The sequence below is a fragment of the Pelodiscus sinensis genome, chromosome 2 (genome assembly GCF_052426305.1).
Source record: "Pelodiscus sinensis isolate ZL-2025 chromosome 2, ASM5242630v1, whole genome shotgun sequence".
NCBI lineage: Eukaryota > Metazoa > Chordata > Testudines > Trionychidae > Pelodiscus > Pelodiscus sinensis.
The window spans coordinates 254,350,061-254,369,232 of NC_143053.1; the positions used below are offsets into that span (position 1 = coordinate 254,350,061).

General features: G+C 42.9%; 1 protein-coding gene across 4 annotated transcripts; it reads left to right on the forward strand.

Moving 5' to 3' along the window:
* On the forward strand, positions 1 to 17,106 carry LOC102445153 (zinc finger protein 212). 4 transcript variants are annotated; one of them, XM_075919781.2, is made up of 5 exons: positions 1 to 127; positions 2,090 to 2,686; positions 5,913 to 6,033; positions 8,833 to 8,925; positions 10,610 to 17,106. In XM_075919781.2, the coding sequence occupies exons 2-5, from the start codon at positions 2,321 to 2,323 to the stop codon at positions 11,137 to 11,139; spliced, it is 1,110 nt and encodes a 369-aa protein (XP_075775896.1). In that variant the 5' UTR covers positions 1 to 127; positions 2,090 to 2,320; the 3' UTR covers positions 11,140 to 17,106. The 4 variants fall into 4 exon arrangements, with proteins under 4 accessions (XP_075775896.1, XP_075775898.1, XP_075775894.1 ...); XM_075919783.2 differs by lacking the exon at positions 1 to 127 and adding an exon at positions 174 to 405 and having other exon boundaries at positions 5,913 to 6,027; XM_075919779.2 differs by lacking the exon at positions 1 to 127 and adding an exon at positions 175 to 405.
* The last annotated feature ends 2,066 nt before the right edge of the window (positions 17,107 to 19,172 follow it).

Here is a 19,172-nt window from a genome sequence, read left to right on the forward strand (position 1 = left end):
GGAGGGGTAAAGCGCTAAATAGGGAGGCTGATTGGTTCCTCAGGCCGTCGATCATCAGCCAGTAGACGGGAGCCGGAAGAAATTGACCAATCAAAGGGGCGAACGGGAGAATACAGTCGCACTTCGGGTAAGTCTGAAGCTTTGCGGCGCGGTTCGTGAGCTCGGTTACTATGGCAGGGCGCGTGGCGTCGCTGTTGATTGGTCGTTGTCCTCGCGGCATCCCCTAATCGTTTCCCTGCTCTCGTCACGGCTGCTCGGCCGCCTCCCATTGGTGCGCGCTGGGCGCAGAACGGGGCCGTTATAAACGGCTGCAGCGGCGCGCGCTGAGGGGGGCACAGGGAAGGTGGGTGGGTCCGGGATAAAGGGCGGGCCTGAGAGGGCGAAGGTGGCTGCCCGGCAGCGGAGGTGAGACAATCCCGTGCAGCCGGGGGGGGAGGGGGCGCTTCCCATGATGCGCCGGGGCAATGGGAGGGATGCCCCCCCCCCAGTAATTCTGAGAGGGCCTGGTCTCTGCCCGCCATGCCCTGCGTGGGGGGGGCAGTGGATTTCCCGCAACGCATTGGGGTGGCGGTGTAGCGCCCCCCCCCCATCATGCATCAAGGCGGTGAGCGGGGGCTGCAGCTGCTTTGCCCCCACCCCAGAGCTGCAGGTCAGGAATGTGGGAATGGTTCAGAGATGTATCCCACAGGAAGGCCCCCCCCCCCCGAACGGGTTAAATTGGTTTGCATAAGGCGTCCCCAGCCCTTTCCCTTCTAGCTGCTCCTCTCTCCACATTGTCTTTGCCCTCACACGTGCCTTGGGCCCCATCTAAAACGCTAATTCGCAGCTGATGTATTGTCCACCCTTCCCTGTGCATCCGCATATACTTGTGCTCCTGCATGCCAGCCTAATTCTCCTAAGACCTTCTCCCTCCCCCTGGGTTTCCCATATATAGAACCTTGCGCAGGTACAAGTTGCAATCCATGTGTGCAGAAATGCTCCACAGATCTCTGCATTCACAAATTAGCAGGGATCTAAGTATAGCATTTCTATCAATATCTGCAAAAATGAGCCACAGGGACCAATGCCAATTTTCTTCCACAATTTGGTCTGAGGAAGTGAGTGGGTCTGGCCCACAAAAGCTCATCACCTAATAAACCATCTTGTTAGTCTTTAAAGTGCTACATAGTCCTGTCTTTTGTTTCAATACAAAATCTGTTCCTAGAACCCTGCAAATCTGCAGATGTGATAGCTGCATATATGCAGGGCTCTGCTCATATATTCTTCCTGTGGTTGCACACTGAAGAAGGAAATCTCAAAGTCTTCTTCTTTTCTTGACAGGTATCAAGCTAACATTTCCTTGTGGCTATGTGTACACTGGCCCCTTCTTCGGAAGGGGCATGCTAATTTTGAAAGTGGGAACAGGGAAATCCGCGGGGGATTTAAATAAACATGACCGCCGCTTTTTTTCCGGCTTTGGGAAAAGCTGGAAAAAAGCGTCTAGACTGGCCCGATCCTCCGGAATAAAGCCCTATTCCGGAGGATCTTTTATTCCTTGAAGTAGGAATAAGAGATCCTCCAGAATAGGGCTTTATTCCGGAGGATCGGGCCAGTCTAGACGCTTTTTTCCGGCTTTTCCCAAAGCTGGAAAAAAAGCGGCGGCCATGTTTATTTAAATCCCCCGCGGATTTCCCTATTCCCACTTTCAAAATTAGCATGCCCCTTCCAAAGAAGGGGCCAGTGTAGACGTAGCCTGTGTGATTTGGTTTTCGTTTTTGTTTTGCTTTGCTTTTGGACATTGTACATCACCCTTCTGTTGCTGCCTTCTGTGTAACCCTAATGTTATAATACCTTTTTGTTCCTGAATATGGCAAAATCCTAAGACTATATACTGATGGATAGCATATATTTGTTTGTATTCGTAATGTAGGGGTGTTTAATACTTGGGAGATATGCAAAATAATATTAAATTATGTTGTTTTAAAAGGAACACTTTACTTCAGAGGTGTAAATAGGTACTTGAAGTTGTGGAAACTGTATACCAGTATATGTTTAAGACCAGTATATTATTTAAGAAAGCAGGAGCCTGACTTTTCTCTGTATTTTACAGATGTCAGCTATGCTGAGGGCCACATGTCTCCTATATTGAAGTCTAGCTCCACGACTACATTTTGCTTCACTGAGAACTTAATCTTTTCCTGTATTTTACAGTATTGTATGTTGTTGAGGTGCATATATCTGCTACTCTTCATATTAAAGCAATAGTTTATTTTAAACCCTTCAAACTGACCTCTTGGCATCATATTATTGTTTTAGTTTTGCTGCTTCTGCTCACTTTACAATGGTTTATTGCTCAGCTTTGAACTGTCAAAATGCTACAAGTGGCGTATATAAGAACAATACAGTTACTTTCTATGGTTTTCCTTTGCATAACAAACCTCTTTTGAAGCAGTGGATTCACAATATGGGTCGGGAAATGGGAACTCCGTCAAAACACCAACGACTATGTTCTAAACATTTTGAGGACAGTTCCTTTGAAATTGATCCTCTAAAAATTAGAAAAAACCGACGCCTACTGAAAGAAGCAGTGCCCAAAAAATTCATTTTGGGTGAAGATGGAAATTGGCTTGTTGGAACACCTCAAAGTTTCTGTGGTGGAATAAGTAATAAAACTCGAAAACGAATCCGGAATCCTGAAAATTTGAAGGTAATTTTCAATATTATATCTTCTGATTATTTCTGCTCAATTAAGAGGGCATAATAAGAGAATACTTGGATGAGAATTCTTCAAGGGAACCCCTCAGTGCTGCAGGAAATAAAAAATACAAATAATTCAGTAGAGTGCACTTTTCCTTTTGAATTGCTACTTTAATCATTGTATACCTTGGAGTTAGAAGGCATATGGTTGCTGAGTTCTTGTAAATCCAGAAAATATCTCAGTACCCTTCTCTTGATCCTGTTTCAGCTTGTGTAATAGCATTCTGCCCAAGTAAAAATTTCTGTCTGGCATTTCAATTGGATACCATGCTCTTCTTTACTTCCTACTCTAAGATGAATCTTGATCCTGCAAAACTGTGCTCATATGAGTGAGTTGTCCTTACTCATGTGAATAATCTCAATTTCTTTGGGCTGACTATTTTGTAGTATAAAGCTTATACTGTACGCATTTATTGGGTCTAGTATTGAAGCACTGTTGGTTTCTGTATATTAGACAAAATGGGAAGATTTTGTTTTTATTGTACCAGTATGTTGGTGAAAGCTTTTGAGCTACACAGATCTTTTCTTCAGATCCAGGTAGACCTTGCTGAGAACTGTTAAACAGTAGCTAAGGTTCAGTTTGGTATCTTGTACATGAGTTTTATCTGCTTAAGGCCAGATCTTACAAACCCACATCTGAGTAGAGTTTACTTATGGAATAGTTTGCTAATTTAAAAATGAATACTCATTTGACTATTGGTTTGTAAAACTGGGTCCATATGTTGTACTATCAATACTAGTTAAATGCTTAGATACCAATTCAAATGAAAGACAGTACAAAAAGGCAGAGTGTTCACTCACAAATTTCCAAATGGATAAAAGCTGTCCTGCAACAATAATAGTGATCAGGCAAGTATTCATACAATTTTACATGTAGTGTGTCCTTTTTAACATTAAAATTAATTGTGGGGGGGGGGGGGGGACTACAGGCCAGATATGTCATTAGCAGTCTTGAATGTATTTCCACTAGCTTTTCATTAATGTTTTTACTTTTAAAATTTTATGCTTATAACTGGAGGGGAAGAATACTAGCAAAAATGTCAGAAATTGTTTAATCTCTGTGGAAGTTGTGGGCATTGCACAAGATTCAAGACCAAAAAAGGCACTTCCTATCTGAGACATGGAAGAGGAAAAGAACTTAAGAAACTGCAGCTATAATACTGCACTTGCTCTGGTTATCTCAAATCATAAGGGTCTAGATGAGTTGGAGGGAATTCAAAAAGGAGCAACCAAATAGACTAAAGGGTCGGAGGGTTTGATTTATAAGGAAAGATTTTTTTTTTAAATGTATTTAGTGAAGAAGTGATGTACCACTCTGCAATAGGAATGTGGACAGGTAACCAGTTACCCAGTAAGCATCACATTTATTGAGTAATGCTTACTGGGTAACTGTTACCAGGAACTCCTCCATGCCCATGGCCTGCCACAGGCAAAGGACTGCTCCAGCCCCACTGGAGCATAGGACTCCCAACTCCCAGCCCTCACAGGCCAGGAGCTGGCAGCCCCACCTAGGAACCCACTTAGTGGGTTAACCAGGGATGGGGAACCTTTTTTTGGATCGAGGGCTGCTGACCCACAGAAGAATCAGTTGGGGGGGCCTCACACAAGTGATGAAACGAAACAAAACCCAAACTGTCACTGATGTGGCCCCCGACTGAGAAGCAGAAAGACACTCCACACACTCTCCTCACACACCAGAGTCTATGGGGTGGGGCCAGCCTAGTAGATTTTGAGTGCTCCACTCCTGGGGCAGAGAGAAAGGGCTGGAGTGCCAGTGCAGGTTCCCAAGTGCTGGGGTGGGGGGGACCCTGAGCCTCAGGGCTGGACCCAGGCAAGCTGGGGGCTGCATCTGGCCCCTAGGTCTTAGGTTCCCCACCTCTGGGTTAAACAGAGGCTGTATCAGAAGCAGCAAGGCAGGAGAGCAGGAGCCGGAGCTGGGGGGAGCCAGCTTAAAAGCTGGTTCCATCCAGCACCGTCTCTGTGAGGGGCAGGGGAGGCAGACGCACAGTGGGGGGAAATGGTGCAAGCCGGGACTGAGCACTCCCGGCTCCCACTGGATCCCAGATGCTGTGCCTCTTCTTTTTCAGTGTAGTACTGAAAAAGTTATAAGAGGAAACTGTGTATTAAATGTCATGATCTTACTGTTTAGGAGGAGTTCTTGACAATAAGAATGGCCATATTGGGTCACACCAAAGGTCCATCTAGCCCAGTATCCTGTCTTACAATAGTGGCCAATTCCAGATGCCCCAGAGAGAGTGAACAGAAAATGAACTCCTCATGTGCTCCCTCTCCTGTCCTCCATTTCCAGCCCCTGACAAGCAGAGGCTAGGGACACCATTCCTACCCATCCTGGCTAATAGCCATTGATGAACCTAACCTCCATGAATTTATCTAATTCTTTTTTTTGAACCCTGTTAAAGTCCTGGCCTTCACAACATCCTCTGTCAAGGAGTTCCACAGGTTGACTGTGCACTGTGTGAAGAGAAACTTCCTTTTGTTTGTTTTAAACTTGCTGCCTGGTAGCTCTCACTACATTGAAAAAGCAGAGCAGCGGCAAAATTCCATCAATTACTCGATTAGCTTCCTAACCACTATTTAACATCCCTAAGTTAAATGGGATTTTGCGTCCCTAGTCTGCCAATATTTGAAAGGTATAATTTTCTAAAGAGGGCGAAGAATTACTTAGTGTGGTGCAAGGCAGTGTACCTAGAAGTAAGGTATTATAAAAGAGTAAAGGAAAAGTTTAGGTCCGTTATGGAAAAGAAATCTTGGCAGTCAGATCAATTAAACTGTGGAGTTGCCTCATAGCTTGACTCATTTAAAATACTGTGGACAAAGAAAGCACTCAATAATGTATTGAAGAGAACTGCATTGACTTTCAGAGGTTGGTCAAGATGACTTTATTGATCAATGTGTCTCTCTTGATTCTTTTGCTTGAGAAATCATGACTTCAGTAAGGAGTTAAGGAATACCACCTTGATATATTATGCTGACTTTGTGAGAGACATAGAAATAGCAGTAGAATTATCTAATTCCTTTTTGCAAATGGGTGATATATATAGTAGCATCAGTGCCATCAGAAACACCCAGCAACTAACTGTTCATTTAATATTCTCAGTAATATCCTTGTCAGGATGTAATCAATGATACTAAGTATGTAATACTTTCTGTTTCAGGTCCCAGGGACTTTTGATACTGTTGCAGCTCCTGAAGGGAAGAATTTAGAAGAGTGGCAAAAAGAGCTTTACAAAAAAGTGATAAAGGACAATTATGAATCTTTAATCTCTCTGGGTAACGGTCAGTTTTCACGCCATTCTCTAGAACTTGAGATATGTACAGTTCTTAGACAGAAGCCAGCCTAACAGTTTTCTCAAACTTTTGATTGCTGGTTAATCATTGCTTAGGTTCTCCAGAACCTTTTGATAAAAGATCGACTCCATATGTTTTTTTCGGTAAAAGAACATTGCTAAACACAGTCATGCTTCTAGTGCCTGTACATCCACTGCCTTTCTGCAGTGAAAAATGCTTACACAACTAAATAGCATATATGTTGAATCCGCATGCACAGATGCTATTTTCCATGTGTGTTATGAATAAAACACTCCTCCAGTAAAGGGATAGAAATGTAGCCATGTTAGTCTGGTGTAGCTGAAACAAAAAACAGGACTATGTAGCACTTTAAAGACTAACAAGATGGTTTATTAGATGATGAGCTTTCGTGGGCCAGTCCCACTTCCTCAGATCAAATAGTGGAAGAAAATAGTCACAACCATATATACCAAAGGATACAATTAAAAAAAATGAACACATATGAAACGGACAAATCACATTTCAGAACAGAAGGGGTGATACGGGGGGGAGAAAGGAAGGTAAATGTCTGTGAGTTGATATTAGAGGTGGGGAAGGGTAGGTGTCTGTGAGTTAATGGTATTAGAGGTGATAATTGGGGAAGCTATCTTTGTAATGGGTAAGGTACCTTTGATCAGAGGAAGTGGGTCTCGCCCACGAAAGCTCATCATCTAATAAACCATCTTGTTAGTCTTTAAAGTGCTACATAGTCCTGTATTTTGCTTCAGTAAAGGATGTCAAAAATGAAGTATTTAAGTAGTTATCATCTGTGATTATATCTTTTCTAATCCGTATGCAAACTCTAAGACAAAAAAAATGGCAGTGGAAAAGATTAGGGGTGTATGGTCTTCCTCTTGAAGAGAATCTGGACTTTCAGCTGACTTACAAACTGCCAGGTGGCTTACTACATGTAGTGCAATCGGGATTCTCCCTGAGTTTCTTAGCAAACATTCTATTTTTCTGCAGGATCTTTATTAACAGTAATCTGCAAATCCTTTCTTATGTCTTGCAGGATTACTCATAAATTAACATCTGTTTTTTACTTCTAATCATGTACTCCCCGCCTCCCCCCATTGAAGTTTTGGGCACACATTTGGTCCTCAGCAGAATGCACGCACTAACCACTTCCAATAAGACAATTAACTTGTTTTGATGGCCAGTCAGGATCTGGGGGACTCCAGTTTCTGCATAGTACTAGCACAAGGTTGGGGTCTGGCAGCTCTGATCGTGGAGCTGTGTTCTGGAGTTGGTTTCCAAAGAACTTCCTTTTGGGCCCCCAATGTATATACTGAAATTTGGTTCCTGCTAAGCTAGACCATAATAAATTATTTTACTAAAATTTTACTAACCAGTCCTAACCTATTGTAATAGAATTATCTAACCAATCATACCCCATCACCTTAATTGATTTACACCTACTAAAATTAATTATACGGCAAACAGAAACAATTAAAAAAACCAGAAAGCATACAGACTAGCAACAGGGAAGTGAGGACCATAATCCTAGAATGAGGATTCCAGAATCCCTACTATTTCTAAGGAGTTTCTTGACAGATGAAATGCTTTTACATTTTCTTTACCCATCTTGAAATCTGTTTATTTGGTAATAGTGGGTGCTGTCTTTTTAACAGCCTGGTATTACACTATTTTAATGCAATTTAGATGGAATGTGAGTCTGTGACTCCTGCTTTACAGCTGATGGCTACTATTCTTTCAGTCTGGCTGCAGATGAAGGCCCTAAGTTTTAGACCTTCCATTATGCCTACAGGCCTTCCCATATGGCTCCAGAAAAAGGTCATATCCTTACAGGCAGGGTGTGCCATGGGCTAAATTAAAAGGCGTGGCAGGCCAAATCTTGCCAGCCCCAGAGTTAGAGCATGCTCTGTAGGCATGGTACTAGGTATGTAAGTGACTAGTCATTTGCCACCCCTCCCCCTTGCTGCCTCCGTCGGAAAGAGGCAGCTAGTGGGGAGAAGAGGAGGAGGTGCCGGTTTCCCTCCAGCTCTGAGGGAGGGAGCAGGGGCGCAGTGGCGGAGTTCCACCTTTGAAAAGTACAAGAGTCCCCGCTAGGGCTCTTGTAAATTTCAAAGGTGGAAGCGCCACATGGAGCCTGGGGCCTGTGGCAGGACTCCTGTTGGGGCCAGGCTTCACACAGTGTTTCAATCTTTGAAATGCACAAGAGCTTCTGCTGGGGCTCTTGCACATTTCAAAAGCAGAATGCTGCACAGCACTTCTGCCTTTGAAATGTAGCAACAGCTGGGCAGGCTCTTGGTACATTTCAAAGCAGAAGCACTCTTATTGACTAATCAAATAGTTGATGGAAATTCCATTGACAATTCGATTAGCCGATTAATCTAATTTTAACATGTCTAGATGATACATATACCATTTGTCAGTACAGAGGAGTTGTGTGGGGATGGAGAAGAAAAATCTATTTCCATTTGCAAGGGGCAGAACTTACATTTCAGTCCCTTGGTTTTCCTGGACAGGTCAAAGCCACTGCCTTTAACAGATATTCCTGAAAACAGTGATTTTGACACACACAAATAGGTAGGCCAAAAATCTCATAAGCTGAAAATATAAACAGGCTCAAAAATGGACACCTTTAACACTGTTGCTTCTGCTCCGTTTATCTACTACCTCTGCAATGTAAGTATCTTAGTGTCAGATAATGTGACATTCTTTGAAGTTGAAAAATATCTAAGATATCATGGGCATTTTTTTTAATTTTCTGTCCAAACTATTCAGTCTCCAAACATGATATTCAGTCAAGAGAAGAGCTACATATCAAGGCTCGGCAGGGCTTGGAGAAAAGAGAAATGTCTGTGAATCCTAGCATAGGTGAGTAATGGATTAAGACATCTCTGGAAGAGTAAATGACTTAAAGATGGCAAGAAAAACCATCATGATGAACTCCTATAGCTTTGTCTTTTTTCTTATAGAGCTATTGTATAACCAGAAATTGTCGTGAACCCATTGTAGATATGGGAACCAATGAACTTTGTGATACAAGGCAGTTTCTCTCCTTTCATCACCCTATTTCTGACTGCTTGGATTAAGTGTGTTATTACTATGTGTAATGTTATGTGTAACTAATACATATGACTAACATTTTTTTAAGATTAAAAATCACACTGATTAGGGATGTAAAAAACTGTAACTGCTATGACTTTTAGCAGTTACATGCTGTCAGTGTAAAGCTTAAATAATCTTATTTGAGCTTTATACTGCAGAGCCCGCAGTGAAGCCACAGCCCCTGCCAGCCCCTCTCCCAGGGAGGCTTTGCTGCAGGCTCTGCAGCTGGCTTCCCTGCCAGCCTGTTTCTGGGAAGCCAGCGTGTAGCATGCAGCAGAGAGGCCAGGCCCACTGCGGATAGAGGCTGCTCTGGTGGGCCCATGGGGCTGGGGCAGATCCCTGCATGGGGCAGGCAGGGAGCTGCTCTAGCTCTTATTGATTAACCATTTACATCCCTACTGATAAAAAATGTACTTAATCATTATTAAACAAATAGTATGACACATGCCCTTTCCTACAGAACATGTGGTCTAAAAAGAAACCTCTCTTTGGTACTTGTATGACCATCATTATTAACATAATGGTTGAGTGATGTAGAAAAATAATTCAGGACAGTTGGTGGTGGCGAAGAATTATTAATAAGGCACATGAGGCAGGAAAAATTCCATGAGGTGTTTCAATAAAAGGTCTGAAAGAGTCGAGAAAGTGCTTGCCAAAGAAAAGGGATGATGCCCCACATATAGGGGGACTCTAAGGAACAGTGCTAAAGGAAAAGGTAGCAGTAAGGTGAGGGAACAGGGAGAAGCATGGGAAATATAGAGAGGGAGTGGGGCGGGGGGAGGATGATCTAAATGCCTTGAAGGTAAGGATATATTTCTGTTTAATGTAGGGGTTTTTTGTTTCGTTTTGTTTTTGTTTTTTTAAGAGGAAGACAGTGAAGGGGGTCGGAGTTAAGTAATTCAGTTTAAGTGACGGAGAAAAATGACATTAGCAGTGGCTTTTTGCAGGGAGTGGAGTGGAAGGGGTTAGACTCGAGGGGGCCACAGAGGAAATTACAAAAAATCAAAGTGTGATGGCAAAGGTATGGACAATGGTTTTGTCAGTAACAATAGAAGGGCACAGGTGGATTTTGAGGGTACTAAAATTGTAGAATCACTTCTGGCCATACTCATGGCTTCTACTAGGGATAGCTTAGGAAGTCAAATAAATCCTGTTACAATTCAGGGAGATAGAATAGATAACCTAGAGTGGAGTTCTTTTAACCTAAATTCTTTAAACTTCAGAAATTGGAAGTTCAAGAGGCATTTTATATGCAAAAGTTTGAGTGACATACACTATTTATGGGTCCAATAAGTTATCATTTTTTCTGGCTTTTATGTCTCTTCCTCACGCTCTCCCCAGAACAATATGACCTAAACACATTTTGTTAATTATGGATCAGGACTGTTTTATTCTTAGATCTCCTTTTTCCAAGCAGATGAAATGAATGTTTGGATGCTCTTTATTTCAGAGGATAATGGGATTGTGATCAAAACTGAAGTGCAGGATAATGAGGACGCTCCAGAAAATATGGAATTGCATAGATCATTTTCAAGCTCAGAAGACCTGGTTTTCCAAACTTCTGACAGGGGAATGACTTGTGAGAGTCGTTGGAGAACAGAAACAGAGCCAGGGAATCTTACTGGAAACAGAATGGGTAACACTACTTCGGATGAAGGAGATGGCAATAAATTCAGAGAGATCCTTTTCTATCAGGAAACACCCATAGGAGAGAGACTATACCTATGTACAGAATGTAAGAAAACTTTTAAGTTGAAGATAGGCCTTCTAAAACACAAGCGAATTCATGCAAAAAAGAGTCCAGTATCATCATACATATGTACAGACTGTGGAAAAAGCTTTGGTCGCCATGCCGATCTTATTCGACACCAGAGAACTCATACAGGAGAGAGACCTTATAAATGTACAGAATGCCAGAAAAGCTTTACTGAGAAACCAAGACTTACTAATCACTTACGAACTCACAACATCTGCATATAACTACTGTGGCAAAAATTTTATGAGAACTGATTTTCCATTCAGTCACCATCAAACCCATCTGAGAATATGGACCACACACATTTTACTGACTGGAGGAAAAGCTTTTGTTTAAGAAGACATTTATCACACTGAATTCAACTCAAGCATGTGTTGGACCTATCCTTGTAGCTCCTCTGTTTAAACCTTGAGCATCAATTGAATTTGAGCTATCAATGATTCATGCCAGGGAGGAACAGACATATAAAAGAACATTGACTATACCAAAAATACATTTAAAAAAACATTCTAAAATATCAACGCACCTATATTAGAGAGAGACTGTTTCATTGCAGAAAATGGAGATTTTTGACATGTGGAATCTTTGACCACTTCACCAGGGACAGAGCATGGTCATTCACAGAATTTTTGATAGAAGTTAGAGCTTCAAAGAGCTCTAGATCACATTTAGAGATTGGGCTTCTTTAGTAATTGGGGGATGGATAGCTCAGTGGTTTGAGCATTAGCATGCTAACCACAGGGTTGTAAGTTCAATCCTTGAGGGGGCCATTTAGGGATCTGGGGCAAATCTGTCAGGGATGGTACTTAGTCCTGCTGTGAGGGCAGGGGACTGGACTCAATGACCTCTCAAGGTCCCTTCTAGTTCTGAGAAATGGTATATTTCCATATTATGTGGAAATAAATGGTAAAAGTCCATTAAGTATAGTCCAAATGACAGAGATACCAACAGTGAAAGTACCAACCACACATGTTAGTATGGCCAAAGACCAAAATGCAGTTCAAACTTCAACAATTTAGAGTAATTTGTAGCACACAAGATACAGGCTTCATTTTTTAGCTCCTGGAAGGGAAAACAAATGTATAATACTTTCCTTTCTATTGCTTCTATGCCACATGAAAGATGAGAGGTGAAATTTATAAGAGATTATTCACTATAAACCAAATGGAGACTGATGCTTCATCTGAAGTTGGAGCCAGCTCATGGAGACAGGGAACAAATAGTGGAGTCATCTGCTTAAAAACATTATCAACAGGTCAGAAAAATCATAGAGATCTTGTTCAATCATAGGCATCTTGTTCAATACCTTGCTTAAAGGTGGCCTGCAAAGAGTTATAAATATCTGATTTGTGCCCCTTTTTTAACTTCATGATGTAGAATTTCTTGCCTGGGGTCGGGGTGGGATTAAAATAAATACTCCAAGTTCTATAGTGTTGATTTTAACACTGCCCAATTGTGTCTACATACGAACAGTTAGGGAGAGTTAAAGGTGGGAGGGGAGGGGGGGCAGTAAAACTTTGTTTTGTATGATCAGCTGTTACATGGAGAATACTGTGTTGTAGTATACATAATAACATCTGTTTTCAGTGAATGCTGCTAGATAACCAGAGCAGCCAAGTGCCTAGTGTTCGATTGGAAAATCCAATTGAATGGGGGACTTGACAGTGTCTGGTCAGATCTACTGACTGAATACCCAAAATCAGGGCAGGGAGGCACCTGGTCACTAACCTGTGCCAGCCCCTACTTAGCTAAGGTCACTTACTACTTGCATTGGGCAGCTACAGCTTCCAGCCCTGGTTCTTCAGGCCAGTCCCTCCCAGCCAGGACCGAGGAGCGGAAAGAAGGAAAGCAGCAAGTGACGGGAGAGTAGAAGAGAAGCAAGTGGTGGTGAAGCCTTAGGGTCAGAAGCAGGACCTTGAATGCCAGGAGGAAATGGGGGGTGCAGAGACAAGATGTTTCTGGAAGGGTGGAGTGTCTGGTTTTTAAATATTACAAAGTTGGCAACTCTACTGGTAACTGAACTGATGGGAAGGTTTGCCACATTTTTTACTATTCTGTTTTCTCTAACTTTTAGTCTTTTCCTTTCTTAAATATTTGTTTTATTAACTGGCAAATAAGCAGTTAAAATAATGAATTTTGCAAAGTGCATATTCAATAGAGCAGAGGTCCTCAAAAGATGGTCCATGACTGCTTAGTGGTGGGTCTGTAAAGAACTCTCTCTTATTTTTCTGGCTTCTCCTTCTAACTGCTAAATCACATTGGGGGCGGGAGGGACTTAAACTTACTTTAAATATTTTACAATTATTACTTTCCCATGTAAGCAGCTGCAGTAGAATATGTGCTCGTATATGGGGATTCTCTGCAATCATGAATGTGTGGGCATTTGATCCCTTACATGAGCTCTGCATTAAAATGTGATTCAAACCATGAAATGGTTCAAGATAGGGATGTTAAATATCAGTTTATTGAATAGTCAAGTAACCTCATGAATTCTGATTGGTTAGTTGACTATTCTATAGTCCCTGGGGGCAAGGCTGGCAGCCAGTGCACTCCTGCCTCACTCCCAGGGAGCCCCCTGCCTTTCCACACTGCTGCCTCTGTATCAGAGGCAGCAGTGCAGGGTGCCAGGCAGGACCTGGTCCATGAGGGGAGTCAGTTTAAAAAACAGTTCTCCTTTCAGACCGGCTGCCTGTTGCCCTGTGCTGCTGCCTCTGAAAGCGAGGCAGCAGCCCCTGTCTGGGAGGGGGTCTGAGCTCCCAGGCCTAGTGTGAGCCAGAACTGAGCCAGGCTGCCTGCATGCCTGGTTCATAATACATTTTAAATGCAGAGCCACAGCAGGGGTAGGTCCTGGACCTGTTGCAAGTCAGGACTGAGCTGGTCTGCTGGCCAACCTGCTAAAAAATTTACTGGCTGTGCGGCCGGGGGGGGGGGGGGAATATGCGTGTAATCTATAGCATTAACCGATAAGCTTTTGCTTATCGGTTAATCGACTACACTATTACATCCCTAGTTCAACAACCTTCTGGAACAGAGGGCTGTATCTATCGCTCTAGTACACTCCTACAGTTGGCTGGTCAGGTGCAACCAAGGGCAGGATCTAGTCAAATGACTATGTAGAATGTTTTTTCCCTCCTTGCTCAACAAGTACAATAGCAAATGTAATTTCCACTGTTGGGAAGGAAGGTTCCATGTGGTAACAATAGTTCAGTTCCAGGGCAGAGAGCGCACATTGATGACAGATAGAAAATATAAAGCAGAACATCCAACAACAACACAAGTAAACAATAGCTGTTGCGGATGCAAAACTTTATCAAAAGTTTGGCATAATTTGATATTTTTATATCATTTTAGCAGATGAGTGTATGTTAAGCATTTTTTAAATTTTTACTGATTTAAAAATTTTACTGTGCAAAATGATGGATTTTATACTCTTATTTTTATCCATTTGAATTTTCACACTTGCAGGAAATTATGAGAGATCAGAAAATTATTGAAAAATGGTGGACATTGAGATGTAAAATGCTAAAGTTTTATAAATCACAAACACAAGATTTCAACATCACATATCAAAATATCCTTAAATCAACAAATCTTTATCTGTTTTTAATATTCATTCTCTAGTCTGTTTGTACCAAATCTAATTCAGAAGTTTCAATCACTGGATTGACTCTTAAGTTCTCAGTCGGGGGGGGGGAGGGGTGTTGGTGGGTGTTGTTTTTGTTTGTTTTTTAACTTTGCCTGTCTGTAAAGGGCAGTTATTAATGCAAATATTTTTTTTTTATTTGTGTGGTGAAATTGACGTTTTCCGACACTGATAAAAATCTAATCCTTCCAAGCCTAGCCCTATAACACTTTATACGTTCTAATGTTGTACAGATGGTAATCAGATAAAACATTAAGCTGAAAACTTTGACCACTGAAGAGGATTGGCAATAAAATTAGATTCCCCCAGGCTACATCTACATTGCATCCCTCTTGTGTAAAAGCCATGCTTCGTTTGCATAATTAATTAGGGGCCATTTTTGCACAAGAGGCTTTTGCGCAAAAAGGAGCTGTCTACATAGCTCCTTTTTATGCAAAAAAGCCCTCTTGTGCAAGAGCTGTTCTTCCTGAAAAAATGAGGAAGAAGGGTCCCGGCCCCTAATTAATTGTGCAAATGAAGCACAGCAAAAGCTAATCCATGCTTCATTTGCATAGGCTTTTGCACAAGAGGGATGCAATGTAGACATTGCCCCAGAGTGAAAGCTGTTAAGCAATAAGGGTGAGCTCCTATAGCAGTAATAGGCAACCTAGGCTAGTTAGTGGGTCATATGAGTAGCCCTCTGTCATCTCAGTGAACTGCAAGATTGTTGTAACCAAGATGGTCTTCTGGGATAGGGTAGTTTTGCTAACTGCACTTGTATACCTAGAATTTGCAGGCTGTGCTGACTGAACCATAGCAGTGCCTTCTATGCACAGGGCTCTCTGTCAGTGTTATGTGCAATCAGCACACATCTCACTTCATGTGCCCTTTGCTTTAAGTGCATGTCACTTTAGCAATAGTGGTGGAGGGGGGGAAACTATGTGGAGGGGAACTAGAGGAATTGGGCCTCAGTGCCCACTACCATTCCATACAGGGGCAGCCCTAAACTAGCTGCCAGCAACTGGTGCCCTCGGCAAACCATTCAATCAGCGCCCCCACCTCCAAACCCCTCAAGGATATTGCGCCACCATTTGGCACCCCATTTAGCTTGGCACCCTAGGCGACTGCCTAGTTCGTCTATATGGACGGGCCGCCCCTGGTTCCATAGAATGTAATGGAAATTCAGAGCTAAAGGGAATATGAGTTCTGGAGAACTATAGAAATGGCATTCAGGGCTGCTTTTTGTTTGTTTGTTTTTATTTATTTTGTAACCAACAGCTCAAAATGTTGAAGGGTGACAAAGAATCAGATGCCATTATTGTTTAACTGGATTGTTTGTCCTTAGTTGGAAATGAGGTGAGTAAAAACCTGGAATCATGAGTCTTTGTATCTGTTACTTTGTGGAAATTGCACTTTCACTTGCACTTGCACATGGGCAGAAGGACATTGACAAGGATGTGTAAATGGCACCAAATGTGTGCTTTTCCCAATTTGGGATTGAGCACATCAGCAAAAAGAGAACTACTCCCCTTCTGAGTCTTCTGTGAAGTGTTTCGCTGAGGCTTTGGTACCCTTAAAAGTTTAAAGTACAGCCATGGCAGCATTTTAAACTGATAGTATATAAGATGAGAGCCTGAAATATAAGCTCATGTATCACAGGTCTGGTTTGAGGCCTAGCTAACAATGGTCAAGACTTTCCTAATACAGTAAACTTCCGATAATACGGCACCTTTAGGACCCAGGGGAGGCCGGATTATCGGATATGCTGGACTATCAGAAGGGGGGGCTATGAGGGGTCTGGGGAGCTTGGGGGGGTGGCGCTGCGGGACCAACCCAGCAGCACCCCAGCTGCTCTGCCCCAGGCGTCCCCAAGTCAGCCACTACTGAAACTGTCCAGCGGCTGACTCGGGGAAGCCCGGGGCAGAGCAGCTCCAATTGTCCAGCTGCCTGGAGCACTTCTGGGTTCCAGGTGGTGCTGGACTAGCAGGAGTGCCGAACCACTGGATGCTGGACAACTGGAGTTTTACTGTATAAAGCAAATGTAAACTGCGAGCAAAAGGCAGGCTCCTGCTCACGTAATTTAGTCCAAACAGTAAAGCAGTAATTGGTACTAGGCACTGGCTGTAAAACACTAATTGGTACTGGGCATAGATTGAAAGCACCCTTTAGAAGTGTGGTAACACCCTTTTAAGAAGCACCTTTACCCCACGCTCTACACAGATAACAGGGTCATACTGACCCAGATTCAGGACAGTCTCTAAAATAACAGCATGATACATAGAGGAGTTCTAATTGAACCACTAGATACAGAGTGATGGGCAGTATCTAGGTAATGTTAGAGGGTGGCAACTTGGTATGTTAGGACTGATGTGTAACTTATTTGTACCTGTATATAAAGTTGTGTCTCGGAGGAGCCGTCTTTGACCAGCCTAGGGGTCAGTGGGACCTCCTGCTGACTGAGCTGGACCATTGTTGGGGGTACATATGCATAGTGGTTTGGTAGAGTCTACTGACAACTATTATTGTACTTTGTTTGACAATAAACCTGGCCTGGTGCCTTTGATCCTTACCTGATTTTTGTGGTCTTTGGGGGTGCAAGAGTCTGCTGTATTGACTTTGCACAGGCAGCCAACACAACACATGCACCTGAACAGTTATCACTGACAGCGCAGGAGATTCAGTAGGGCATCACAATGCTGACTTCTGATTACTAAAGGGTGTGTCTACACTGCAGAGTTTCTCTTGAAAAACTACACTTACGTCCACACTGCAATTGTGTTCTTTTGACAAAGCAGAAAGAACAAAGGGGTTTTTCCGACAGCAGTAAACCCCTTTCTACAAGCAAGAAGCCTTTTTTCAAAAGAAGAGGCCTCCAGGAAAAAGCACAGGTGCCCTAGTGGCCACTCCGTCCATAGTAATCACAACTGAAACGTGAGATAGTGTCCACATTGATTGGACGCTTTCTTTGAAAAAAGCAGATCGCTTTTTTTGATGCACTTTTGCTGTGTGGATGCTGTCTTTCAAAATAACTTTTTTTTTTTCTGGAAGATCTCTTCCAGAAAAGCTTCTTCGGAAAGAAGCCTGCAATCTAGATGTAGCCACAGTGTGGCCGTGGCACAAGCACTGGAAGGGAGATCTCCCAGTGCCCTATGTAAACCCCTTCCATGAGGGGGTAGCTAACAGTGCTCGGAGCACAACTCCCAGTGCTATAGCTTAGTCTATATTGTGGCTTTACAGAATTGTATCTTGTCCCTATGTGACGGCGCGTTGGGGTTCCCCGTCTCCTGCACCCCGAAATGGCACAAACAGACTGCACCAGCCGGTGGAATAGAGGAAGTTTATTGCCTCTCCAGGATACAGCACAGCACAGATGTAATCTGGTCACAGAGCTGGGCTAGGATGCCTCAGGCCCCCTTGAGATGGGGGGGAGACTGGGCCCCTAAACTCCAGCCCCTCTCCCTAGGCTGTCTCCTCCATGCTCCCAGACAGCAAGCAACACACTCTCTTCCAGCCCTGCCCCCCAGCCAGGGCAGCATTCCACCTTCCTTTGTTCCTCTCCATGGGGGGTGTCTGGCCATACTGGTTTGCATAGTGACTCATCCTGTTTTGCTGGGTCGTGGTACCCACGGCAGCCAGTGGGGGTTACCCCAGAGCCAGCAGCATAGAACCCAGCCAGGTACCCCCACTACGTCACACCCTACCCGAGGCAGAAAATTACAGTGCTGTAGTGCCAATGTAGATTTAGACAGTATCTAGCAATCATGAATTAGCATGATTATATCCTGTGAGCCTGGGCTTATCAGTTAACCTCTATGGTTATGCACATGGAGCCTCCTGCCCTTTTTCCCCCATTCCTCCCCACCCTCATGCTGCTGCCTCTATAGGGAGAAGCTCCTGCCTGCCTCCCCACTTGTGTAACCACAGAAAATATCATTGGTTACACAATTGAACACATTTTAACATCCCTACCTGAAACAGAAAATTACAGCACTGAAAAGTGCCAGTGTAGATTTAGCTTGAATTAGCATTATTGTATCTTGTTAGAAACAGTCTGCTTTAATTGTGAAGCAGTATCTTTGTGATAAAATGCAAAGCTTTATTGGACCTAAAATAAAGTGAAAAAGAAAATATGGAGCTTCAGCAGGCCATTTGGAGCTAATGAAGATAAGTTTTAGTTTCTAAAGCTATAGGGAATGTTCCTGAATTCCATTGAAGTCCATGGAAATCTTGCCATTTGCTTAAATGGGAGAAAGATTGGACCCAGAGTGGATAAATAACTTTTATGTGAATTTCACCACCACCCCCAGCATGTAATATTATACTGTGTAAAATTAGTAGGTATTTTTTCATGTGAGGCTAGTCACCTTCAGAAATAACATAGTAGTAAAGATGTTTTCTGAGTTCAGTTAACCTCTTATTTAAATGTTTGTTCCTTGAATCTCTGTTAAAAGCACCTTTATTCTACCAACACAGATCTTGAAAACATACCTTGGATTTATGCCTACCATTAATAAAATATGAAACATTTTTGCTAATGACTACTTGAACAGTTTTCCAATCCATTCGTTACCCAAGACGAGGACTGTTGCAGAGCCATTTACCCTGTCTCCAAACAGAATGAATATACGTACAACC